Source organism: Pteropus medius, unplaced genomic scaffold, assembly GCF_902729225.1.
Source record: "Pteropus medius unplaced genomic scaffold, Ma_sr-lr_union100, whole genome shotgun sequence".
Lineage (NCBI taxonomy): Eukaryota > Metazoa > Chordata > Mammalia > Chiroptera > Pteropodidae > Pteropus > Pteropus medius.
In genome coordinates this window covers 46,462,504-46,485,682 of record NW_024349800.1, presented here as the reverse complement: position 1 = coordinate 46,485,682, position 23,179 = coordinate 46,462,504, and the positions used below count along the sequence as shown (strand labels likewise).

Sequence of the window (23,179 nt, the reverse complement as noted above, 5' to 3'; positions counted from 1 at the left end):
GTTCTTATTGATACTTTCCTATTAATAAAGCTACCCATCTATCCATCCATCCAATCTCCTTAACTACATAATACATTTTTGGGGGTATCCCCAGCACTAGCACAGCATTAAGATTTAATTTGTTGTTCAAATAGTTTGTATCATGTTCACTGTCAATTACCATGCTCTTTACTATGTACCAGATGCTATTAAGTACTTTGCATTAGTTATCTTACTTAACATTGAGTAAAACCCTATAAGATCAATTCTATTATTATCTTCATTTTATTGATGAGAAAACTAAGATTTAGGGGAAATTTCCCTAGGATCCTTACCATATGTATATGATATCAAAGATATACATATACAGTGGTGGTGGTAGTAATGGCTTACTTTTCAATACAGCACAGACAATGGAGAGATTTGATACCTGTCATCTCCTGACCACACCCTTTTGATCATGGCCTTTTCTGAGGTTATCAGCTTATAAGGAACACTGGACTATATGACTATTAGTTGAGGACAAAGCTCAAGTCGACAGATTGTAAAGGCTGCTTTTAAAAACAGTGGCATTGCCTTTCAAATGCACGCTAAAATCCAAGCTACCAAAATCAACCTGCATCCACGTGGCATTTATGGCTGTGACATCTGTGAATGTGGGATGAGAAGTAGGGGTCATGGGAGGCAGAGTGCGATGAGTGAGTCTGAGAGAAAAAAAGCTTATTTTCTTTGAATCTATCGAAGGAGCCTTGTCCTATCTGACCTGGTTCGTGTGCTGTCACATTGAGTGTATCGCCATCGTGCCCGGCTCTCCCCCTCCAACACCGGGGGATAGCAAAGCAGGGCTGGCGTTGACATGTCTGTTTCATGGATAAGCTGAAGTTCCCCCACCTGAAGGAGACTTCCTTGCCGCTTCTCACATGCAGGCATCTGAACTAGAAACGAGAGGATGAGGCTCATTCTTATTAAGAGGGCTCGTTCTGTCACTCCCGAAATCATAGGAATGATATAAACGCTACGGTAAGGTTGTTCTCCCTGCTCCCTCGCAGATAGAATCCCAGTGGAACCAGACTTCAGAGCTAGGTGAGGGGAGAGGTGGCTTCTGAGAGATGGAGGGTTGAAGAAAACAAGGCTCCCCAAGACTGTGGACAAATGGGGTGTGAGGCCAGGCCTGAGTGAGCACAGAATTCAATGAGGCCTGTTCAACAGTCACCCCATCTTCTTAGGTTCAGAGCAGCCAAACTCCCAATTCCCACAGGGCTGTCAAAATCCTGGATTAAAAATTTTCCTCAAGTGACTGCCCGTGACTATGAAAACTGTAGAGAAAGGGGCCCAGCACGGCTGAGCATTTCCCTGTCTTGTGAATGCATATAGTCCGCCTCGACTTCTCTCTGCCTGTGTGACTAGATCGTGATCTTCTATTCCTGCTCAGGCTCAGGGTGGGGACAGAGGCCCTGCTCTTAATTTCCCTTTCATTTGCAAAAGCAACTTGGATCAGCTCTGACTTACCCAGTCTTCCCAGGAACCACTAGGATTCTTTCTCTTGAAGGGTTCCAGCCTTTTCAGGATGTTCTGACAAGCATCCTAAAAAACACACCCACCACACACCAGACACATCAAAGTTCCTCATTCACCAGCCCAGGAAAAACCCTGAGTGCCTCGGCAAGGCCAGCCCCAAGTAATGTCACTCAAATTGCCTTGCCACCCTCTCTGGAATGACTGAGGCCCAGGGTGGAAGCCACAGGACCTTGCCAAAGGGACCATTACTGACCCTTACTTGGAGAGCACTTTCTGAACCAGTTCTTAGGCTGAATAAAGGGTAAAATGTTTGGGGGATCCCCAAGGATCCCCCAAACATTCTCCCATCAAACTCCTTCGTTTGATGACATCCCCCACGCTAAAGGAGAAAGAAGTGGGTCTGACTTAGCCAACCTCAAATCAATTTTCAATTTCAGTTCATTGTCTTGTGACCAATTCCCACACCAGTATGTCTGGGAGTATGTCTTCCCAGAAGCCCCTGCATTTGCTCCAACTCCTACACTCATCCCCCTTGACTTTGATGGAAGTGATTACAGTTCTGGGGCCTCTCTTTTGGCTCAGCATTTGGAAGAGCACCATTATCCTGGATAATGGCATGGCTATAGCCAAAAAACCTGCAGGGACCATTCCATCTGCCAGCTCAAGGATTCTCTGGGCCCCAAGCCCTGGGCTGGCCCTTGGCTCTGCCGGTTCCTGAAGTCCCTTACATAGACGGCCTGTCCGTTGATGTCAGTGCTGACAGAGGCAGCCGTGGGAGAGGTGTTGGGCACCGTATTGGTGCTCGTCTCACTGATGTAAATCTTAGAGACAGGGATTTTCAGAGCTCTGCTGGCCACCTGTGAAGAGAGATGACATCATTCTCTAGGGAAGGAGTGAGCAAGGGGCTTGGCTGCCCAAGTCTCCAAGACAGGATTCAGGTTCATGGTTATAGGCAAGAAAATTCTATAAAGTATAATCCAACTGAGATTGGAATGTTCTCACATTTGTCTGAATTTGAAGCAGCACTTTATGGAATGGTTTGTTTGGAAAAAACTTCATTAACATCATGGTAATTAAAAATGCCTTTTACCTTTTAAAGCTACTCCTCGTTTTTAAAAATCCAATATGGCTGGTCTCCATGAGCCTAGCAGGTGTGCCGACTTTAATCTGGCACCACTATGAGGAGTCTCACATGTGTGTGGAACTAGCTACCTTAACACACAACACACCCACGTTACACACACAGCCATGGAGCCCTAGAATGTTGGTAACAGAAGTGACCTCAGAGAGCACTTGGCCAACCCCTTTGCATAGATGAGGAAACTAAGGGCAAGGTGGGAGAAACTTGCCTAAGGTCCACAGGCAAAGAAGCAGCAAAACCAGGGCGACAGCCTAGGCCTGCTTCTGCTTCTGGTATGTCCCACAGTTCAGTTTCTCACAGCGTCTTCCCTCACACAGACACCACGATGCCCAAGAGGGCTCCCACAGTCCCCAGTCTGCTCACCTGGACCATCTTGGTGTGAAGGCCTTGGCCTATCTCAATGCCCCCATGGGTCAACAGCACGGAGCCATCTGTGTACACATGAATCAGAGCTCCTGCCTAAGAGAGGAGAAGGATGCCAGATACAAAATTCAGTAAATCCTAGCTCAGCTTAAGCCTTGAGACCAAAGGTACTGGAGATGAGGAAAAAGGGAACCAACAGCAACATTTTGCATGTAAACCCCAGACAAAAATTAAAGCAGTATCAATCTCATGGTTTAATTAGATAGCCCTTCTGCAGTTTGCAAAATTTTTTCATCTCTCTCCCTCTGCTTCCCATCGTCAGAGGGAGGTCAATCAAATATCTTTGTCCTCACTCTGTAGAAGAAATAGGATCAGAAAGGGCAGAGGAACTGTCCGTGGTCCTGCTATCAGGAAGGGTAAGATCTAGAATTTGAGCCCGGATCATTGAGTCTCATGCTGCTCTCGTTGTCCCATGACATTGGACAAATGGGGCATGCAAATTCAACTTTCATTTAAACAGCAAAGAGCTCCTCTAGTCAGCTCTGTTACCAGTGATAGTGGGCTTTCCCTTGTAAAGAGGGGGATATGTGGCCCTAGTCCAGTAGAGATAGACAGAATTATGTAAAGCAATTACCTGATTCAGAAAAGGAATTGTGAAGGATATTCCAAACTTGGTAGGAATTATGCACAATCCTCTCTTTTTCCAACAATTCTCCCTGAAGCAAAAGGAACATTTTCATAGAACTTTCTTTATCATGTTTATGTCGGACAGGGCATATTTCCAGTCAACATCTTTGTAAAATTGAAACAAGGCATCCTGGGAGCTGCCCATATAGTCATTGTCATAACTGAGTTGTGCCCAAGTGTGTAGAAAAAAATGAGAAAGGTAGAAATTTGAGTTCTGCATCCTTCGGTGCAGCTGGAACAGGGCTCACCATTGAGTTCCTAGACTTTAAAGTACCATCACTCTTCTTCCCCAAGTGGAATTCGGATTGGATCAGAGTGCCCTGGTGACCTTGGACTGTGATCATCCCAGGGAGGAGCTGTGATTTGCTGATGATAATGATAATACCTTCTCTGTACTTTATATTTGGTTTTTGAGTAATTCAGTAAGGAAAACAGAGCCAGCACAATTATCCTCACTTTGCAGTTGTTGAAACTGAGGCCCAAGGAAGTGGAGTGACTGCCAAGGTGACATTCACAGATTAGTGTCACAGGCAGGTGGATAACTGTGATGTTCTTGGTCCTGAGTTAGTGTTCTCTAGAACACAGTATTCTCAGAAAGCAGACAACTGTGTAAAGATGAACCACACTGATGTGCTATGATGCTGAGAGCAGACTGAGAGCCCACCTGCCCCAAGGCTAATATTATTTCATGATCTTAAAGAGATGGCTATGAATGAGTTGGTAAACTCAGCAGCCTCATAAGTTATCCATTAAATTATTAGCTTTATATTCTGAGTTTAGCAAAAAGGCTGTAATATATGAAACCCAAGAGAGCATCAGAACGTCAGACTATTCCCCTCCCAGTGCTTACTTGTTGAACTTGTCGACCTCACTCTTCCGAGCGTGATACTGAGAGCTCGCTAGGCATTCATCCCAGCACCTGTGCACCGTGAACCCCTCCAGCTTCTGGTTGAAATGTGTCAGGTCTCCTTCTTTGTACATATTCTTCCTCCGTACCTTCCCAAGAGGAGGGACACTGAGGACTTTTGTTCTGCCCCACTCAGTAGCACCAGCCCATCCTCTCCTCCCATGGGAGATGCCCCAGATACAAAGCCATCAAATTAGGCTAACCCAGTGTGACTTGAGCCATCAAATAACCAGCTTACTTCTTCTGCAGGCAGCCCACAGGTCACTGCGACTTCATCCATCCAGTTTTCAGCAACGAGCATCGCCTGGGGCCCACCAAAGCCCCGGAAAGCCGTGTTGGAGGCCAGGTTGGTCTTGCACAGCCATCCAGTGCCCCGGATGTTGGGGATTTTATAGCAGTTGTCCATGTGTAATAGAGCACGCTCCATTACCTGAAACAGAGGAAACCGAAATGGGAGAGAACAGGATGTTGGTTTTATTGGCTCCTCAAAAAAGAGATTTCAAATGTTGTAATAAATTTGTAAGGGAGAAGAAGGGTACCTGATTTTGTGGGGTGACCACTTCATGAGTTATATAGATCTCTAATCACTATGCTGTACAACTGAAATATATTATTGTATGCCAACTATAATTGGAAAAAAAAACCTTATTGAATTGTACAATGTAAATATGAGCAACTAATTGTCTATTATACTTCGATGAAGATGGGGAGGGGAGGAATTTCAAGGACTGTACGCATCCCTGCCTTTCCCAGCCCCACTGTCAACTGCTCTTCTTTAGGTCCAAATGATTTCTTCCCTGAGACGTTGCAACAGCCTTCTTACTGCCCTCCTGGCCTTCTGTGTCTCCTCCCTCTGATTTATGCCTCACACTAAACTATTAGGTTGCATCAGGTCAAGCACTTGCTTAAAACTGGCACTTATTATCTCCAGAGTAAAGTCTGTATATCTTTCCGCATAGAATTCAAGATATTTTATGACCTTTCCCTAATGGATTTTTTATCCTCTTTGCTGACGACATGCTCTTCTCACCTGTCATGCCTCTCCTCACTTTATCCGCCTGCTAAAATCCTCCTCCAGTCCCTCTGTGGAGAAGCCCTCCCCAGACCCTCTAGCTGGAATTGATCGTTCACCTCTCTAAAAAAAAACACTTCATTAATTTCGAGTACTTTTTCTTCTCATGAAAGTTGTACTGCAAATAGTTTAAGGAGTCAAATTCTTCCGTGAGTCATACTATGCAAAGCAGTCGCCCCTCACTTTTCTTCCACTCTCCAGAGACAAGCGCTTACGATCCTCATAGCTTATTCTTTGTCAGCTACTTACACTAACTTCCGCGTCTCCAAATAATGTGCTGATATTGCCACCTCCTGACTTTTTCAGTTTTTAGACATTTAGGATTTAGTTCCTGCTTAACCCCCTTTCCCTGACTATACGCCAGCTTCCTATCTCTCATCCTTCCCATGTGGTTATAATTTGATTTGGTCAATTGTCAGTTTGTTATTTGTTATTCTATAAATATCACCCACAGCTGAACCATATATTTATACTATCATTATTTCTCTCCTGCTTGATAACATTTTCCCCTGGAGTTAAAATTGTCTTTATTTTTTTTTATTTGTTTAGTTTTCTATGCACTCATTACTAAGTCAACTTAAAAATGTATGCCCATTAGTTTGGGGACAAATTTTTTGTGTGTTTGTTTATTTTTTTAAATTTATTTATTTAAATTAGTTTCAAGTATACAGTACGCTGGTTAGACATCTATATAGTTCATAAAATGGTCCCCCCAGTTGTTCCCTCCCTCCCTCCCCTGGCCCACCACCTAGCCATCATATTAATGCTAACTGCATTCCCTCTGCCATGCTCCCCATCCCCATGGCCAACCAGCAACTACTAATTTGTACTTATTTAAACCTTCACCCCATTCTCCCAGTCCCCCAATGCCCCTCCCCTCTGTCTGTCACCAAATTGTCCACTATATTTATGAGTCTGTTTTTGATTAGTTTGTTCTTTTTGTTCCTTAGATTCTGCATATAAGTGAAATCATATGGTATTCATCTTTCTCTGTCTGACTTATTTCACTCAGTATAATAACCTCTAGGTCCATTCATGTCATTGCAAATGGTAGGATTTCATTTTTTTTAAATGGCTGAGTAATACTTTTGTATATATGAACCGTAATATCTTTATCCAGTTGTCTGTTGATGGGCACTTAGGTTGCTTCCATATCTTGCCTATTGTAAATCGTGCTGCCATGAATATTGGAGTGTATAGATCTTTACGAATTATTGTTTTGGTTTTCTTTGGATAAATACCCAAAAGTGCAATTGCTGGGTCAAAAGATATATCCATTTTTAATTTTTTGAGAAACCTCCATACTGTTTTCCATAGAGGCTATACCAATGTGCAATCCCACCAACAATGTATGAAGGTTCCCTTTTCTCCACATCCTCACCAATGCTTGTTATTTGTTTTGATTTATTGATGATAGCCATTCTGACAGGTGTGAGGTGATATCTCATTGTGGTTTAATCTGCATTTCCCTGATGGTTAGCAACCTTGAGCAACCTTTCATATGTCTATTAGCCATCTGTATTTCTTCTTTGAAGATTTTTTAAAATTACTTGTTGATAGTTTCTTTCCTCTCTCTTTTCTCCACTTTCTTTCTGAAACTTCTATCCTATGGATCTTTTAGATTGGTCCTCAATTTCTTCTGTATTTTCTCTCCTATTTTTCCATATTGTTTACTCTTTTTTGAGAGAGCTCCTCAAGTCTCTTTCAAACCTGCTTTCACAATTTTAATTCATTTTAGCTCATTTTTATTCTCCGACTGTTCCATTTTTATAGCATACCGGTAGTTCTTTCTTTAAGGTGTAATGACTCATCTCTCTGATGTGACAAATGGTAGTTTTTATTTGCTTCATCTTGGTTTTAGCTTACTTCTGCATGTATAGTTTCTCTTTCCCCCAGGTTTATCGTGTCTTTGATTATTTCAGTCTTAGTCACCCTAGACGATTTTTGGAAGTCTCAGTTAATTCCCTTTTTGCTTTCCCTTAGCACTCTGTCAACTTGTACTTCTATTTCCTTTGGTCTTTTATTATTTGTCTCCTGTGCTGTACTGTGAATTTCTCGAGGGCAGAAACAATGTCATATTCTTCTTTATGCTGCCACCCTAGGCACTCAATAAATTTTTCCTGGATTGAATTTAAAAGCTTTTAAGATCTTTGGGGACAAGTACTATATCTTTGTCAACCTGATTCTCCCTACAGCACCAAGAAGCAAGTGTGATAAATGGTGAGAACACTAAAAATGTTTTCTTTTTTGAACAGTCTTTACACGAGATCTGAAGTGTGAACTTTCCTAATTGAGCCAATTAGAGAACCCTTAGCAGTGGGGAACTTTTGCTTTTCCTGATATGTTCGGCTTTTTTTTTTTTTACAAAAAGAAACTATGCCTGTGTAACTAGTACAGTTATAAAATTAAGATTTAAAAAACTTTCAAAGTAGTACCATCCAGGTAACTTTATTAATGTTCAAAATCGGCGAAAATATATGTTTATACAAGACTCATAAGAGAATGTTCAAAGCAGTATTATCTATAAAAGGTGAAAACTGGAAACAACCAAAATGTCTATTAAGTGGTGAAAAGGAAAGAAAATATGGTCTATCTATACTGTGAAATATTATTCGTCAGTAAAAGGAATTAAGGAATGATGCATGCAATAACATGAACGAACCTCAAAAACATTATTCTGAGATAAAAAGCCAGACGCAAAAGGCTACACAGTATATATGATTCTAGTTATATGAAAAGGAAAATCTACAAAGACTGAAAGGAGTTTAGTGGTTGTCTGGGCCTGGGGAATGAGAACAAGGGTGACTGCCTAAGGGCATAAGAGATCATTCGAAGGTGCTGGGAATGTTCAAAAACTGGATTGTGATAATGGTTCCGTGACTTTAAATTTACTAAAAGTCATTAAATTATATAATTCAAATGGGTGAACTTTATCGTATATAAACTACTTTAATAAAATTGTTTTTTTTTAAAAAAGTAACTCAACTCATTTAAAATTCAAACATCACGGAAATGTGTCATGTGGAAAATGACAGTGTGTGCCACCCCCAACCCATCAATCCCTGTTTGGTGTACATTCTTTCAGACTTTTTCAATGCATTTCATTATACACACACATGCAAATTAATATTGCATAGATCCACAATGTCACCATACTATATATAAACTTTTGTAACTAACTTTGCTTGCTTGTGAAAATATCTTGCATAAGATGGATGAGTTTCTAATCAGATAAGTAGTATGATCATCTCCATGCTTTAGAGATTAACCAAGGCAGGGACCAATTAGGGAACTATCACAATAACGAGTAAGAGTGGAGGCTTGTACCTGCCCGTGGGAACCTCTCAGTCACACCAGCATGCAGGGAGTGAGTCCTACTTACACTCCGAGAGAGATCCAATGTGTTCCCCGCATTGCTGTAGTAATCCACCTCCAGAGCCACAATCTTCCCTGTCTTCATGAAGCCAACCTGATGAGAAAGACAGTGAGTTTTCAACAGTCCCCTTCCTCCGTCTGTCTCTAACTCTCCCTCGCACTTACACTACCTGGAAGAAACAGAAAGAGCAAGACATCACCATGAAATAAAAGATGAATTTAAGAGATCACCAGAACTAAATGGGTGAAGAAGAGTGGAACTAACATCTCCCCAGTGACGTACCCTTGGCTTACCGACCCTGGGCATATCTTCTCCCAACACTCCTCCTCCTTTCTACCTACTTTGGGCTTCTGGTTCTAGCAGAGGAAGTGAGGAAGTTGGTTATGATAGGGCCAAGAGGGAGGGCTGAGAAGAGGAACCAAGAAAGAGATTAGCGACTCCCCTCGCAGCTTTTGGCCAGCAAACAATAAATGTTACACTTTGCATGAGCTTGAATGGACCTTCACATCCCTGACCTTACGTAATCATCAAAAAAACCATTATAGGCTATTTCATTATGGGAGGAAACCGGGACCCCAAAAGACCATGTTACTTTCTTTGAGCCTATACGAATTTGGAAATAAGAGAAATACAATCACTTTTCTGGAAGTTTAATCACAAAGTCAGGAGAAGTCAAACAGGAGATGTTTAAAGCCAGCTCATGGAGAGACAAGGCTCTGAGGTTTACAGAAATAGACTGAGACCTGTCAATTTCTACTGGTGTGTAGGAAAACAGAAGGCATGGTCAGAACAGGAACTGGTCATCCACAGGAGCTCAGGAAAGGGTCCTGTCTTACAGGGAAATTGAGCAATACCCAGCTGCATGGTCTGGCAGAGCAGATGCTTGCTTTAACAACATGTGCCTATCCAGGCCCTTGGAAGTTTTATTTCTCATCATGAACTACTAAGCAGCCATTCTGACTTGTACATCAGGCTGTGAACATGTTAACATTAGGCCAACCTACAGAATGGCTTTATCTCAAGTCTGCTGATAAATTATGCTTCTGAGCCTGTGTGGACAAAGACCAGATTTAGAACACAGCAAATTCAAAGAAGTCATGAACATCATCCTGTGACATTACTTGGGAGGTAGGTGGCCTGCCATCCTCCCCCAGCATCACCCCTCTAGGTTGCTGTTGGCCGATTTGAATTTCTCTCATTGATATTTCTTCTTTGAACTTCTACAGTCATGAAAAAAAGTCAGGCACATCCCAGGATCTCCTAATGAGATGGTACGCCCACCCTGGCACAGCCCCCAACATATGGAACCTTGTATCTGGCCAAGAAGGGATGTCTGCCACCAGTTATCAGCATGTCCTCATCACGATCCAGCATGCAGCGTACAGGGCGGCCGGTCCTGAGGGAGGTATCAGACGGTGAGAAACTTGTCCAGCCCCATGAGTCCCATGGGTGAAAACGGCCGGGAAACTTTTTTTTCCCCACCTGGCACACTGAGCACACCTGTGCTGGGCTACTTTGCTGTCTAGGCACTGGGCTGGACAAGGTGGGACTATAGGATGTGAGGTGTGGCCTCGCCCTCAGGGCTCTCACAGTTAGGTAGTAGAGATAAGATATAGACACACGCATTAGAACAGAAAAACTAAGTAACATTACCCTCGCCCCTATGCCCAAGAGTTCTAAAAACTGAAGGCTGTAAAAATGAAAAGCAAGGGGAATCGACCTCCCAAAGAGGGAAATCCAGAAAGGCTTTCTGGCAGAGGCAGCCTTATTCTCCTTCCGAGAGCCCGCTAGCAGGACTCACTTGTATGCAGCCATGGCCACCGCCGTGGACACCACGGTGGACCGGGTCTCCTTCCCTCCGAAACCTCCTCCTGTTCTTTTGACTCGGACCACAATCCGATTTTCTGGGACGCCCAACATGCTTGCAATGAAGCTCTGTGAACAAAGGAAAAAATACTCCTTCTGAATGCACCATTTGGACTTACTTCAGGTCTGACCCAGAGCCTACCTGATTGCACGGGCCTGATTACTGTTCTGAATTCTGATATTCCTACCTTCGGGAACCCCTCTCTCCTCCCAGTGCAGCCCTCGGGTAGTGGTGCTGGGGTCCAGCATTCATCAGTCACCACAGACTGAATTCAGACACTTGTTTTTAACCAGTGGGGCGAGCAGCTGGTCACAGCATACTTTCAGAGCCAAAACTCATCCCATTTGGTCCAGAACTGGTGAGTCATGAGGATAGGACCAGAAATAAAAAATGATGGCAGCCACTGTCATCTTATAGGCAGTAGAGAAAGGGGGAATATAGGAGCGGCTGTAGATAATTTAGTGGTTGCCATGGCTATCACTCAATGCCTTCATTCTATGGATGAGGAGACTGATATGCTTTGATCAAGGCTACATAGCACTAGAATCATCATCTTACTAGGCTCTATCCAAGTATTAAAACTCATCTAATCATTACGACAACCCTACCGGGCCTTTTTTTATAGAAGAGAAAAATTACATAACAAGCTTATTGACACCAGCTTGTTGGTGACAGAGTCTGGCTCAAAAATCACTACCCTCAAAATCTCTTTCTGGACCAGCCTAGGTCTCCCCTTCCCATTTTCCATTCTACCACTCCCAGTGTGCCAGGAGCTTCCTGGTGACCTCCCCAGACCCCTGAACTGACTCACAGGACACCTACCTGCGTCTTCATCGTGTTCTGTGTGGACACAATGAGCTCCATCTCACCTGCCTCGCCTTTCGGGACAGCAATGGTGCAGTGAGTCTCTAGGTAGAAGTGCTCTTGGCCACCAATGTACAACTCACCTGGGGAAGCAACAAGACTTCCCACAGTGAGCCTGCTGCTGCAGTGGGTGAGATTGCTTAAGGAGAGCGTGTACCCACTGAGTGCCCTGGACAGGAACCAGCTTCTCACAGGTAACCTCTAGGGTCTCTAACCGGGGTGGAAAAGGGTATCAAAGTCTTAGCCATCTGGGATATGAACCTCCCACCTCAACAAAGAGACCAGAACAACACTGAAATGTATCAGGCACGAAGCTCTCTTCACACCGTAGCCAGTGGAAATCAAAGATTTTCAAACGATTACTATGAATTTTTGGAAAAGGTAAAGAAAGAATTAACAGATGTGATCGAAAGCTAAAAATACCTCCCAGAACTGAAGCTATCAAGCCTGCTGGTGAGTGAGCTTACTAAGGGCTTAGTGATATACAACAGACAGTGTAGAAAACAATTCCAGTGATCAGAAGTCTGATCAGCAGCCTCCGCCTGGGACAAGGGCTATGGACCTGATTTCACAATGCAGAGGGTGAGGGAGAAGGGGTGGGGAGTGGGGAGCACTAGCTGAAGAAGGGAGAGGGCCAGGAGTCTGTGTGGTTAGAGGCCAGAGCCAAGGCTGCCACCTTCCACTGGTGGCCGTTTATCTTCCCTAGACAACCTTCCAAATCTGACGCACTATAACCTGTCTGAAACCATCTAGGTATATCCAGCCTAGAGTCAGGGGAGTGGAGATGAAGATGACTGAGGTTTTGTCATCTTCATCTTATTACAAACATCAGAGGAACTTTTCTGTTAAGGAAATAATAGGAAATCACTTCTCTGCCCCAGGCCTCAAGGTGCAGCTCTTGAATTTTATTCATAAACCAGGGCGGGCCCACCCCCACTGCTGCATGGTGCAGCTGTACCTGAAACAACATTATCTGCCTCTGAAAACCCCTTCTGGAGGTTTCCTTTCTCGATCTTCAGCTCAGGTCCATGAAAGGAGCTGTTTTTTATAGCATCCTGGGGATCAAAAAGAAGCTTCAGTGACTTCACTTTCAGAGGGAGGAAGGTGGCTTCTGACTTGGGGGAAGAGAAGCTCCATGAACTGTTGCCTCTCTTCTCACATAAGCGTCTCTACAAACTTGTTACATAGACTTAAAGTAAGCTCACGTGTAGCCCAGAAAGTCATATTCCTGCATTTCCTCAGACTGGGGTGGACAACCTTGGCTCTTGAGGAAAAGCAAAGAATCCCTCAAAAACGCAACTGGAGCTGAAATTGGGAAGGAGCGACTCAGTATGGCCATTAGTGCACTGAGTCTAGGATCACGTTGAGAAAGGTTTCATCGGACCACACGATCCCAGGGTTGGAAGGTATTTTAAAATCTATCTAGTCAAATCCCACCTGCTGCTCAAATCTCCTCTAGAGCAGTGGTCCCCAACCTTTTTGGCACCAGGGACTGGTGCTCCTACGAGCATCTAATGCCTGATGATCTGAGATGGACCTGAGGCAATGATGCTAGTGCTGGGGAGTGGCTGCAAATACAGATGAAGCTTCCCTCGCTCACCCATCCACTGCTCACCTCCTGCTGTGTGGCCTTGTTCCTAACAGGACACGGACCAGTATCCTGCTTTAGAGGATTCTCATCAAAGTGCCTCCAGAGATAGGGAGTTCACCTCTCTCCACAGGCAGCCCATTCTCAATTACCTCAATGGTGATAATGGCTGGAAGTTCTTCATAGGTGATTTTCACCCCCTGAGCAGCTCTCTGTGCATGTTCCGGGGTGTCAGTGACCACGGCACCAATGATTTGCCCAACACAAGTCACCTAGAAGCAGAGCCAGACTGTTGAAGAACATCACGAAGCTCCTCATGAAGCCAATCATTTTGGATGGTTAAAAAAAAGACAAAGGAAGTCCCGGCCCCCACAATTTCCTGTTAAGACACATTTTAGGAATTCTCTGAGGCCTTTTCATTTCCTTAACCTCCTACATGGGGCTAGGTGCTTCTTCATAAGTGTTTAGAATCAGTAGAACCGGAATGGGACTAGTAGAGGACTAGTATCAGGATGTCAAACTTGCTTCATTGCAAGGGCCAATTCTGATCATTTAGTACTGGCAGCTAGTTGAGAAGCTGCCGAGGAAAGAATGTAGTGATTGATTAATGATGTCTGCCACGAGCAGCCAAATGGAACATGTGGCAGCATGAAGCGTATCTGTCAACTTGGATCTCCTCCAACACTCTTGTCCTTCATGGGAAGAGATGGAGACCCAGATGGCAAGATCACATTTGGCTTATTACTAGACCAAGATTAAACCTTGGGCCCTGACACCCAGTTTCATTTTCTTTCCCCCACTCCACTCTCTTTCATCTTGTTTCGCAGATGTATACCAAACACTTCTCAGAGACAGCAGTCTGTCTGTTCTTATACTCATCTCGATGCACAGAAGCAATAGTTTCCAAATGCTGATTCTTAGACTCGATGATCTATATACTATTTTCTGTTAGATTTATAGAATAATGATTATTATTTTCATTTAATAATTCGGTTCTTATAAAAGCTTAATGGATCTCCTTTGGTGATCATTTTCTTCCAACATTCCCCCCTTCCCCACAATAAAAAGCAAAAAAAAAAAAAATTAGGTCAACTTATCATTTTGGAATATGAGGCTTCTGACGATAGAAACCAATACTTAGCATGCCTGTCTCTGATCATTATTTCTTGAGAATCCAATTAAGTTATTGACTTAATTGGTTAGTGCAGTGGTTGTTGAACCTGGGTGAGTCTCACCAACCATAACGCTAGCAAAGCTCCCAGGGGCTCTTGCAGTGTGTAAAGCAATTTGTTTGTCTATCAGATGCTTTCCTATGGAGTCATTGTGTCTCCTGCTGTATTTTTTCATTCTCTCCCACACTTTACATCAATAATAAGGTAAATTTGCCCTCTAGCAACACCGACCCACTTCTAACTTGCAACATTTGATACGCACTGGAAGTATAAAGTGACTTTCTGAGAACTATCCTAGAAGTATACGGATTTTTGTAGCAGCTCTCTTAAATCTTTGGAAGTCTCTTTTGCAGTGGGAAAGAACTCCATATATAGTTGAAATCGATAGTGGAACATGCATGTAAGTGACTGATCAATATACATGTAGTGGTGGTATTGTGATTTCTATTCTGGTTAGCTTGTTTAATGTATTTTCATTTTCTTTTAACAAAGAAACCGAATACTGTACCCTTAAGAACTCGATTGTTAGTTTAGATACAATCACCAGCCTATTTTCAATGCCACTTTGGCATAAAGTCATCTTACTATATACAAACAGCAGCCATCAATTAAATAAACAAGTAAACATTAGGTTAAAATTAAAAGTGCTACCAGGCATATTGTATCCCTTTTCTGATTGTCCTGAATGCTGACCAACCGGAAGAAGGCCACGATGTGTGCAAATGTACAGTCTTCTCAGAATTAGGGATTGGGAGAAATGAGCACAAATTAAAATTTAAATACTCATTCCACTAACTCCATATTTTTAAAAGTTCAGGACATACCTTATCCTTCGCAAAGATCGTTTCATCATTAAAAAGTCCAGTTTGGTTACTCCCAGGAATATCGTCAGCGGAGACAAAGCAAACAAACCCTGGCACCTTCTGAGCTTCCGAAATATCTATGGACCTGAAAGATAAGCAGTGTGAGGGGCCAGGCAGGAAGACTGAAGTGGAAGATCCATCACTCAGCTGGATGATCCTGTCCTCGTTTTGATGGTTTTCCCCCCACCTTGATTCCTCACTTTTTTCTCTACCTTCTATTCTTTTCTTCTCTTCTCTTCTATTCTACTCTGTTCTATTCTAAAATGTTGGTTAAATGCTTACAATGTGAAGGTCACTGTGCTGAGTCCTGCTGGGGATATAAGATGAATAAGACAGACCCGCCCTCGTTGACCTAATACTATGCCCTGTTCTGGTGGCCAGGTACAAGGGAACCAAATCACAGGAAACGCTGGCGAAAACCCACATCACAGCTCATATCCATCCAGAATCAGCATAGTAGTGCCAATCCAATAACCCTGAACATCATTACACAGCCAAATTTTTCTCTGCACATTCACAGAGCTATCTCAGAATGGCAGGGCTGAACCACTATAACAGTCTGAACCACGTACCACTCACTCTAGCCCATGCCTCCATGGAAGAATTGAGCAGAAGTACCTCAGAGAAAGATATAGAAAGTGCTCTGAGGTACCAACAAACCACCAAATTGGTAATCCTCACCAGAGCCGCAGAAAGTTATTCGTTATCCTCACTGTACATTCAGGGAAACTCAAGCTCAGGGAATTTAAATATCGTGTCTAAAAATTCACCCAGCCAGAGAGCAGCACAGCTGAGATTCGGACTGAGGTTAAGTTAAGGAGAATGCCAAAGTCTGGTCTGCTTCTTCTCTACCAGCCTCCCTCCCAAGTGCATGCAGCTGAGAAAGCCCTGAATGTTACAGTTTCTACAAAGTCTCCCCACGCACCCCACCCTCCCACACCCATTCAGACACTGCTCAGATGGAGCAAACTTGTTCAGGTGTACACATTGTGGGTCATGGTGCTGTCGACATGGGCTCAAGACAAGGACAGAGGCAAATGAATATACCCTACAGCTGGCAACCCCGTCATCTTAAACTTTTTTTTTTTTTCAGGGAACTGGAAGAGTTTCACCATTCCTGCCGCCTTTCTCCAGGCTAGGAGCAGCCACAAAGAAAGACCAATGGCAAGGAAACCCAATCCTTAATCCACGCAGTGGCACGGCCTAGGGGAGGGTTTCTCTTAACGGTTCTACTCAGCAGGGAATGTGTCTGAGGCCCACCAGGATTTGAAGGCCACAGGCTCTGGCCTGAACACCCAGAGGCAGCACAGCCCAACTACTAGTGCTGCCTGGCTTCAAACTACAGATCCGCCACTTACCAACTATACAACATAAGGCAAGTAATTTACCCTGTTTGTGCCTCAGTTTCCTCATCTGCAACGTGAGGATAACAATAAGACCTGCCTATAGGACTGTTGTGAGGAATAAATGAGCCAATATATTTAAAATGCTTTAAACCAGACTGTGGCAAGTATTAAGTGCCATATGAACATTAGGTATTATTATTATTATTGTCATCATCATCATCATTGTCGTAATTATTACCGTGGTGACATTTTTGCTGTTCAGGCTGTCAAAATTCAATAAGCATGTATGAGTGATTATTCTCTGCTAGGTCCTTTGCGGACACTCTCAGCTCACCCTCACAGAAACATCCTATTACATATGGGGAAACTGAGAGGTTAAGCATGAGGCCAAAGTCACAGTTGCCAAGCCCTGGAGCAGGGATTCAATCTCAGGTCTGTCAGACTCAAAGGCCATGTTCTTCCCTTTAGGGCTGACTCGCGTTCTCCCGAAATTTTGCATTAAAGTTTAGCCCAATATCCACGGTGCAGATCTAACCTAGTCTTGTTAAAGGTCTTTCGGCAGCTCCCCATTGCTTTTCGGGCCAAGTGTAACCTCCCTGTTCAGCACTCCAAGGCTTTGCTGATCTGGCCCCTGCCTACCTCTCCAAGTCACCCCCTCACCCTGCCAGGCACCCCGAGCCCTAACTTCTCCTGCTCCTCTCCAGACTGTGGGTTTTAAGACGATCCCTGTCTTTCCTCCCAGACAAGGAGTGGGTGCATATCCAGTGCCTGGCAGAATGCTCCCAGCACCCTCCTCTCCTAGTGTATTTACTACACTCACTTGATCTTGGCGTGGGCCCGGGTGCTGGTGACCAGCCGGAGGGACAGTTCATTCTCATAACGAGGGATGTCGTCACAGTACACTGCCTCCCCAGAGGCCTGCATGGCTGCAGCCAGGTGAGGCAGGGGCCGGCCCACCACGTCCTCCTCAGACTGACCCTTGGGCACCTCCTGGAACGACATGGTCACCAGTCAGGCTGAGCCATGGAGGACACTGTTCTCCTAAGGCCCAGGGGAACCATGGAGAGTTTCAAGCCTGAGGGCAGAGCAAACCTGAGGGGTGAGGGTAGAGAAGGCAGGAGGGAAACGGCCCAAGGAAACAGAAAAGCACACAAGAAGTAATTGAGAAGGGTCGTCACAGTATCACCATGTACAGGAACAAAATAAATAAATAAAGAGGAAGCTAAATGTCCATTCGTTGGGGATTGGGTGAATAAATTACACTATGCTCGTATGTTAAAATGAATAGTACGCAACTGTTAACATGTACTTTTGAAGAATTTTAATTAGAAGGAAGGAAGCTTATATTAAGCGTAAAAACAGGATATTAAACATTGCGTGTGTATAAAATGATTTGAATTTAATAGGAATAAAAATATACATTATAAATATAGTATATACATGTCCATATAGGCACGAAAACAGAAAGTAAACAAAATATGATCATTTTTCTTTTGGAAGTGAGATTTTGGGTGATTTTTATTTTCTTCTTTATACTTTTCTGTATTTTTCAAAGTGTTCTAACATGTATTTATTTTATAATAAAATTCTTTTTTATGTATTTTTCAAAGTAATAATAATAATGGACCATATTGATTGAATGTTTACTGTATGTCAGAAACTATCTAAGCTATTTACTTTTATTAACACATTTCATCCTCAGAACCATCCTATTCAAACCAGTGCCCTCACTATGCACACTGTGGGAATAATTAACTTGCCCAAGAGGCACAGAGAAGGTCCAAGCTTCCACAGTCACGAAATCGCAGAGTTTGGATTCAAGTCTGGCAGTCAGGGCCAGAGTCTATGCATTGGACCACTACTTTCTAATGCAGGGCTTAACGAATTGTAGCCCATGGGCCAAATGTGATGCTCTGCCTGTTTTTATCAATGAAGTTTTATTGGCGGACAACACATTCATTTATGTATTGCCTCTGGCTTCTTTTGTGCTACAATGACAGAGTTGGGTCATTGCAAAAGAGACTAGATGGCCCACAGAATCTAAAATCTTTATAGGAAAAGCTGACCCTTTACCTAGTCCCTCTCAAAAAGTTTCTATTGGTAGAAAGTTGTTTCTGTTTTGTTTTGTTATGTTTTGTTTTTTGTTTTGTTTTGTCTACATGCTCAAGAGAACTCCTGACTTTGCACATTAGTCACACAGAGGAGCGGGAAAAGACAAAATGGAAAAAAGATATTTTTTTCTTTAAGGAACAGGTGAAGACGAGAGAAATCCCAAGAGAGAAATTTAGGTGAATAAGGGTGGAGGAAATAGCTTAACTGACGTTAGTGAAATTCCCATTTTCTTCACTGGATACTTATACACAACAGTAAGGAGCTTTAAGAACCGACATACAATGTGAGTAGATCATTCACCAATGGTCAGCATCATCTGGTGTAGCCTGCAAGGGCCTCTGATATTAGCCGTGCACCATCTATACTCACTTGGTAAAGCTGGACGTTGGCTGGATGGTCTTTCTGAAAGAGTGAGGCGGCGCTGGCAAAGGTGGGGTCCAGTTTACCACACTTCTGTGGAGGCAAATAACAGGAGATCACGACTATTTCTGTCACTGTTCCTGTCTTTGGTTGTCCCCAACTGGTAAAAGTAACAACTGTTGCCCTCATCTCCTCATTTTATACTCTTTCTAGCACTGGCCAGATCTATCTCGACATCTGAACATGGCTCCGAGAGCTCATTGTTTAATCACAGCCTCGGCTTCAATCCCACCGCCCCAGCCCTGCATAACGAATCATTCATCCTTCCTCGGCTTCCCTCCTTCCTGCACTCATGCATGCTGATCTCTCTGTTAGGAATATTCTCCTCCCCATAGACTTCCTGGAAGTTTTCCTTCTCCTCTTCAATTCTGTGGGAAATATTTAATAGCATAGGAAATGTTCACAGTATAATCTCAGTGGAATTAAAGGGGCATACAACTCTATATTCAGTATGACCGCAAATCGACTTAGGAAATGATATATCCGGATCGAAAGTTAGGAAGATGATAAATGTGTCAATGGGTGGGAGGAAGGATAAATAGAAAGAGAGAGAGAGAGAAAGAGAGAGAGAGAGAGAGAGAGAGAGAGAGAGACGGACAGATGAACAGACAAATGTAGGAAAAAGATCAGAGGAATAAGCAAAAATACTAGTAGTGGTTTTCTCTAGGATCTGAGAGTAGAATAATTTTATTTCTTTTCCTTACACAATATTGTATTTTTAAGTTTTAAGTCCTCTTACTTTTATATTCAGAAAATAGTAAGAATTGTAAAAGTTTTTGAAAGAAGGATTTTGCTCTGCCGTCTCCACACCCATGAGGCCTTTTCTCCTTTCTCTCCCTCACATGCCATCTTTGCAGTTGTCACACTAGAGTGGCCCTAACTGATCATGTTTCTCCACACGAGGCTGCCCACTATTGCCTAGTGCAATCTTACTGTATACAAGGTGTAAAAATACATGCCTGGTGGTGAGCCGGTCTTGGGAGTTGGGCTCCCCCTTCGCCGGCACCCTCTCCTGAACGCACACCCTTGCAGTGACCACTTCCCCCTGGCTGTAGCGGCCCCACCTTACATTTTCATCACACTCTATACCCCCATTCCAACTACAAAACCATGGTTGTATCAGCTATACTGCTGAAGGATCATCTCGTCTACCTGCCCCCTTTCACAGATGTTATAGCTGAGACTTAGAGAGAGTCATGACTTATTCAAGTTCTCACGCGAGGTAATGACACAGCCAGGACAAGAATCCACGTCCCTGACTCTGAGCCCACTGCTCTACCTCTCAGCCACTCAGCTGACCCCATCTCCCTGTGTCCCTGGTCCTTTGATGTCCAGAAGAGAGAAGCAAGTTTACCACCTGGTCCGCAGCAGTCTCTCACGCAGACCAAATCCCCAAACAAAAGTGCCGCAGAGGGTCTGTGCCTTGCCCAGGCCCACACTCACGTCTTCCAAGCCCTCCTTGCCCAGCTTCTGAAGCACCGTCAGGTAGAACTTGAAGAAGAAGCTGAGGGTGAGTGTGCGCCGGAATTCCACCATGCCGCCGGGGGCGTCGGGGGCCAGTTGCAGCTCCTCTGCCAAGCCTGCGCACACGTCCTGCAGCAACTTCTCGTTCCAGAAGCTGCCAGAGAGCAGGCTGTAAGAGCACACTCCCAACCAGACCTCAGAATCATTTGTGCACAGTGTCATGCACAGGGCCTCCGGTCAGAATTTGGCTGAGATATTTATAGTTACGTGACTTTAGGCAAGTTACTAAACCTCCTTAAGCCTCAGTCTCCTCATCTTTAAAAACAGATCCAATTTTGAAAGACTACAAAAATAATACTTAAATCTATCGAGTCCTTACAATGACCAAAGTGCTTTATATGAAACATCATTTTTAATTTAAAAAGTATAGTAGAAAACATTTTTATACTCATTTTACCACTGAGAAACTGAGGCATGGTTGACTCATATTACCCATCTGGTAAGTGTTGGAGCCAGGAATTGGAACCAAAAAGCCAAACTCCAAAATTAAGCTTTATCTACCTGTACAGTTATTGTAAGGGTTACATAGGATAGTGCCAGTGAAACACTGGGTGCAATTGCTGCCATATAATAGCCATAGTAATAGTATAGCAGTAATAATAGTAATACTATTATTACTAGTATTATTAATAGCATTATTACTATACTATTAATATTAGTAGAAATGGCAGTAATAGCAGCAGCAGCAACAATACTAGTAGTAGAAATACTAACAGTGGCAGATGCAGTACTACTAGTAGTAGGAACAGAAGTAGTAGTAGTAGTAGCAGCAGCAGCAGCAGCAGCAGCAGTGGTAGTAATAATAATAGCAAAAGCGCCAGTAATACTTGTAGTAGTAGAAGCAGCAGCAGTAGTAGCAATAGTAATAATAGTTGAAATTGTATAATAGTGGTCACAGCAGTAGTCATAGTAGCAGCAATAGTAGCAATGGTAATGATCTAGCACAGCCATACTATGAGTCATAATACTACTAGTAGCAGCAGCAGCAGCAGTAGTAGTAGCAGTAGCCATGGTGATAGCAGTAGTTATAGTAGCAGTAGCAGCAGCAGTGACATGGTAGCTGTAGCAGCAGAAGCAGTTTTATTTTGCTGTTAGCTCTTACTTTGACAGCTGCTTCCGAGTGGTCTTGATGGCTGAGATGGTTCTGTCGGCCATTCCGCCATAGCAAAGGGCCAGCTCCTTTACTTGTGTGGTTCCTGGCTGGAAGAGGACTCTCATGCCACTGGTCACCTTGGCTATGTCATCTTCTCTCCGAGAGGCCTGCTTAAATGCTGAGAAAAACTCACCCTGAAAAAGAACAGAAAGGGACCTGTTTCCCACCTTGTTTTGCAAGGACTACAGATGATTAGCCTGAATCACAGGGAAAGGAGGGGAGGGGAGGTCATCACACCATCACAAATCAGCCAGGAGCTGGTGGTGGGTATCAAAGACCAAGGCATAACATAGCAGGAGAAGTTCTAGATAACATTCCCAGAAGCTGGGAGGGTCAGGATTTCTCTCTATTACTCAGGAAAACTGAAAGTCCAGGGCAAAGGAGAATGGGGGTGCTCTCAACCAGCAAACAGCTGGCAGGAGAAAGGGTGCTTTCACAAAGTCTTCTCAGAAATCCCTCAGCCCCACCCGCCTCCCCATCCTGGTACCCAGGAACAGAGCCCACCCCGCCTCTCAGAGGCTGTGGCCTGGCTGCCTCTCAGGTGGATTCAGTGAGATGCCAAAGGGTGCTCGAAACACACCTTCAGCTCACAGCCTGGCAGACCAGGGTGCTGTCTGTGGTTAGAAATCCTGCTTCCTGACAGAAAGAATGGCACTGTGAGACAATAGCTGCCTTTGTGCTTTGACCATACGGCCCCAGACTACATTTGGGGATAGAAGGAGAGCATGAGTTGTTTTCCAGGTGACTTTAAGCCCTTTCTGCTTGAGGTTTGGACTTACCCTGGTGCCACAAATTCTGATTCACACCAAAGGAAGGGGGTTTCAGGAAAGGTTTATTGGAGAAAGCATAATAAGGCCCCCTGTTGAGGTCCAAAATAGCCACAGGCTTTTGTGTGAAGAAGCCATAGAGACCCCCTCCTCATGAGAAAGCTGGTTCAGATTCCTGAGTGTCAGACATGGCTCTGGAACAATGAACCCAGAGTTTAAACTTGGTTCTGAAACAGAGGGTCAGCTGCTCCCTTCCAGGACTGTGCCAGTCCACAGCCAGATTTTCACTGGGCTCCGTGAAATGTCAGCATCAGGTCGTCAACCGTCTCTTCTTGAAAAATGCTTCCTAACTCTGGGTATTGAAATTTCCCTTCTTTAATGAAACATTTTTTTGCGAAATGGCCCTGCCTGGAAAAATAAAAACTGGGTAGTACTATGCCTATTTCTTCCTTCTTTTCCA

At 43.8% G+C, this 23,179-nt stretch overlaps 1 protein-coding gene across 1 annotated transcript in view; it reads right to left on the bottom strand.

Annotated features, from left to right (window-relative positions):
* XDH (xanthine dehydrogenase) overlaps positions 1-23,179 on the bottom strand; it is a 52,743-nt gene that overhangs the window by 8,540 nt on the left and 21,024 nt on the right. The window contains exons 14-30 of the mRNA XM_039886942.1: positions 21,902-22,086; positions 20,719-20,893; positions 19,225-19,308; positions 17,564-17,733; positions 15,359-15,482; positions 13,515-13,634; positions 12,733-12,829; positions 11,733-11,857; positions 10,845-10,978; positions 10,352-10,439; positions 9,050-9,136; positions 4,834-5,025; positions 4,539-4,684; positions 3,636-3,717; positions 3,002-3,097; positions 2,226-2,354; positions 1,489-1,563 (exon numbers count right to left, since the gene is read on the bottom strand). Coding sequence (XP_039742876.1) covers positions 1,489-1,563; positions 2,226-2,354; positions 3,002-3,097; positions 3,636-3,717; positions 4,539-4,684; positions 4,834-5,025; positions 9,050-9,136; positions 10,352-10,439; positions 10,845-10,978; positions 11,733-11,857; positions 12,733-12,829; positions 13,515-13,634; positions 15,359-15,482; positions 17,564-17,733; positions 19,225-19,308; positions 20,719-20,893; positions 21,902-22,086 — 2,109 coding nt within the window. The remainder of the gene's footprint in view (positions 1-1,488; positions 1,564-2,225; positions 2,355-3,001; positions 3,098-3,635; positions 3,718-4,538; positions 4,685-4,833; positions 5,026-9,049; positions 9,137-10,351; positions 10,440-10,844; positions 10,979-11,732; positions 11,858-12,732; positions 12,830-13,514; positions 13,635-15,358; positions 15,483-17,563; positions 17,734-19,224; positions 19,309-20,718; positions 20,894-21,901; positions 22,087-23,179) is intronic.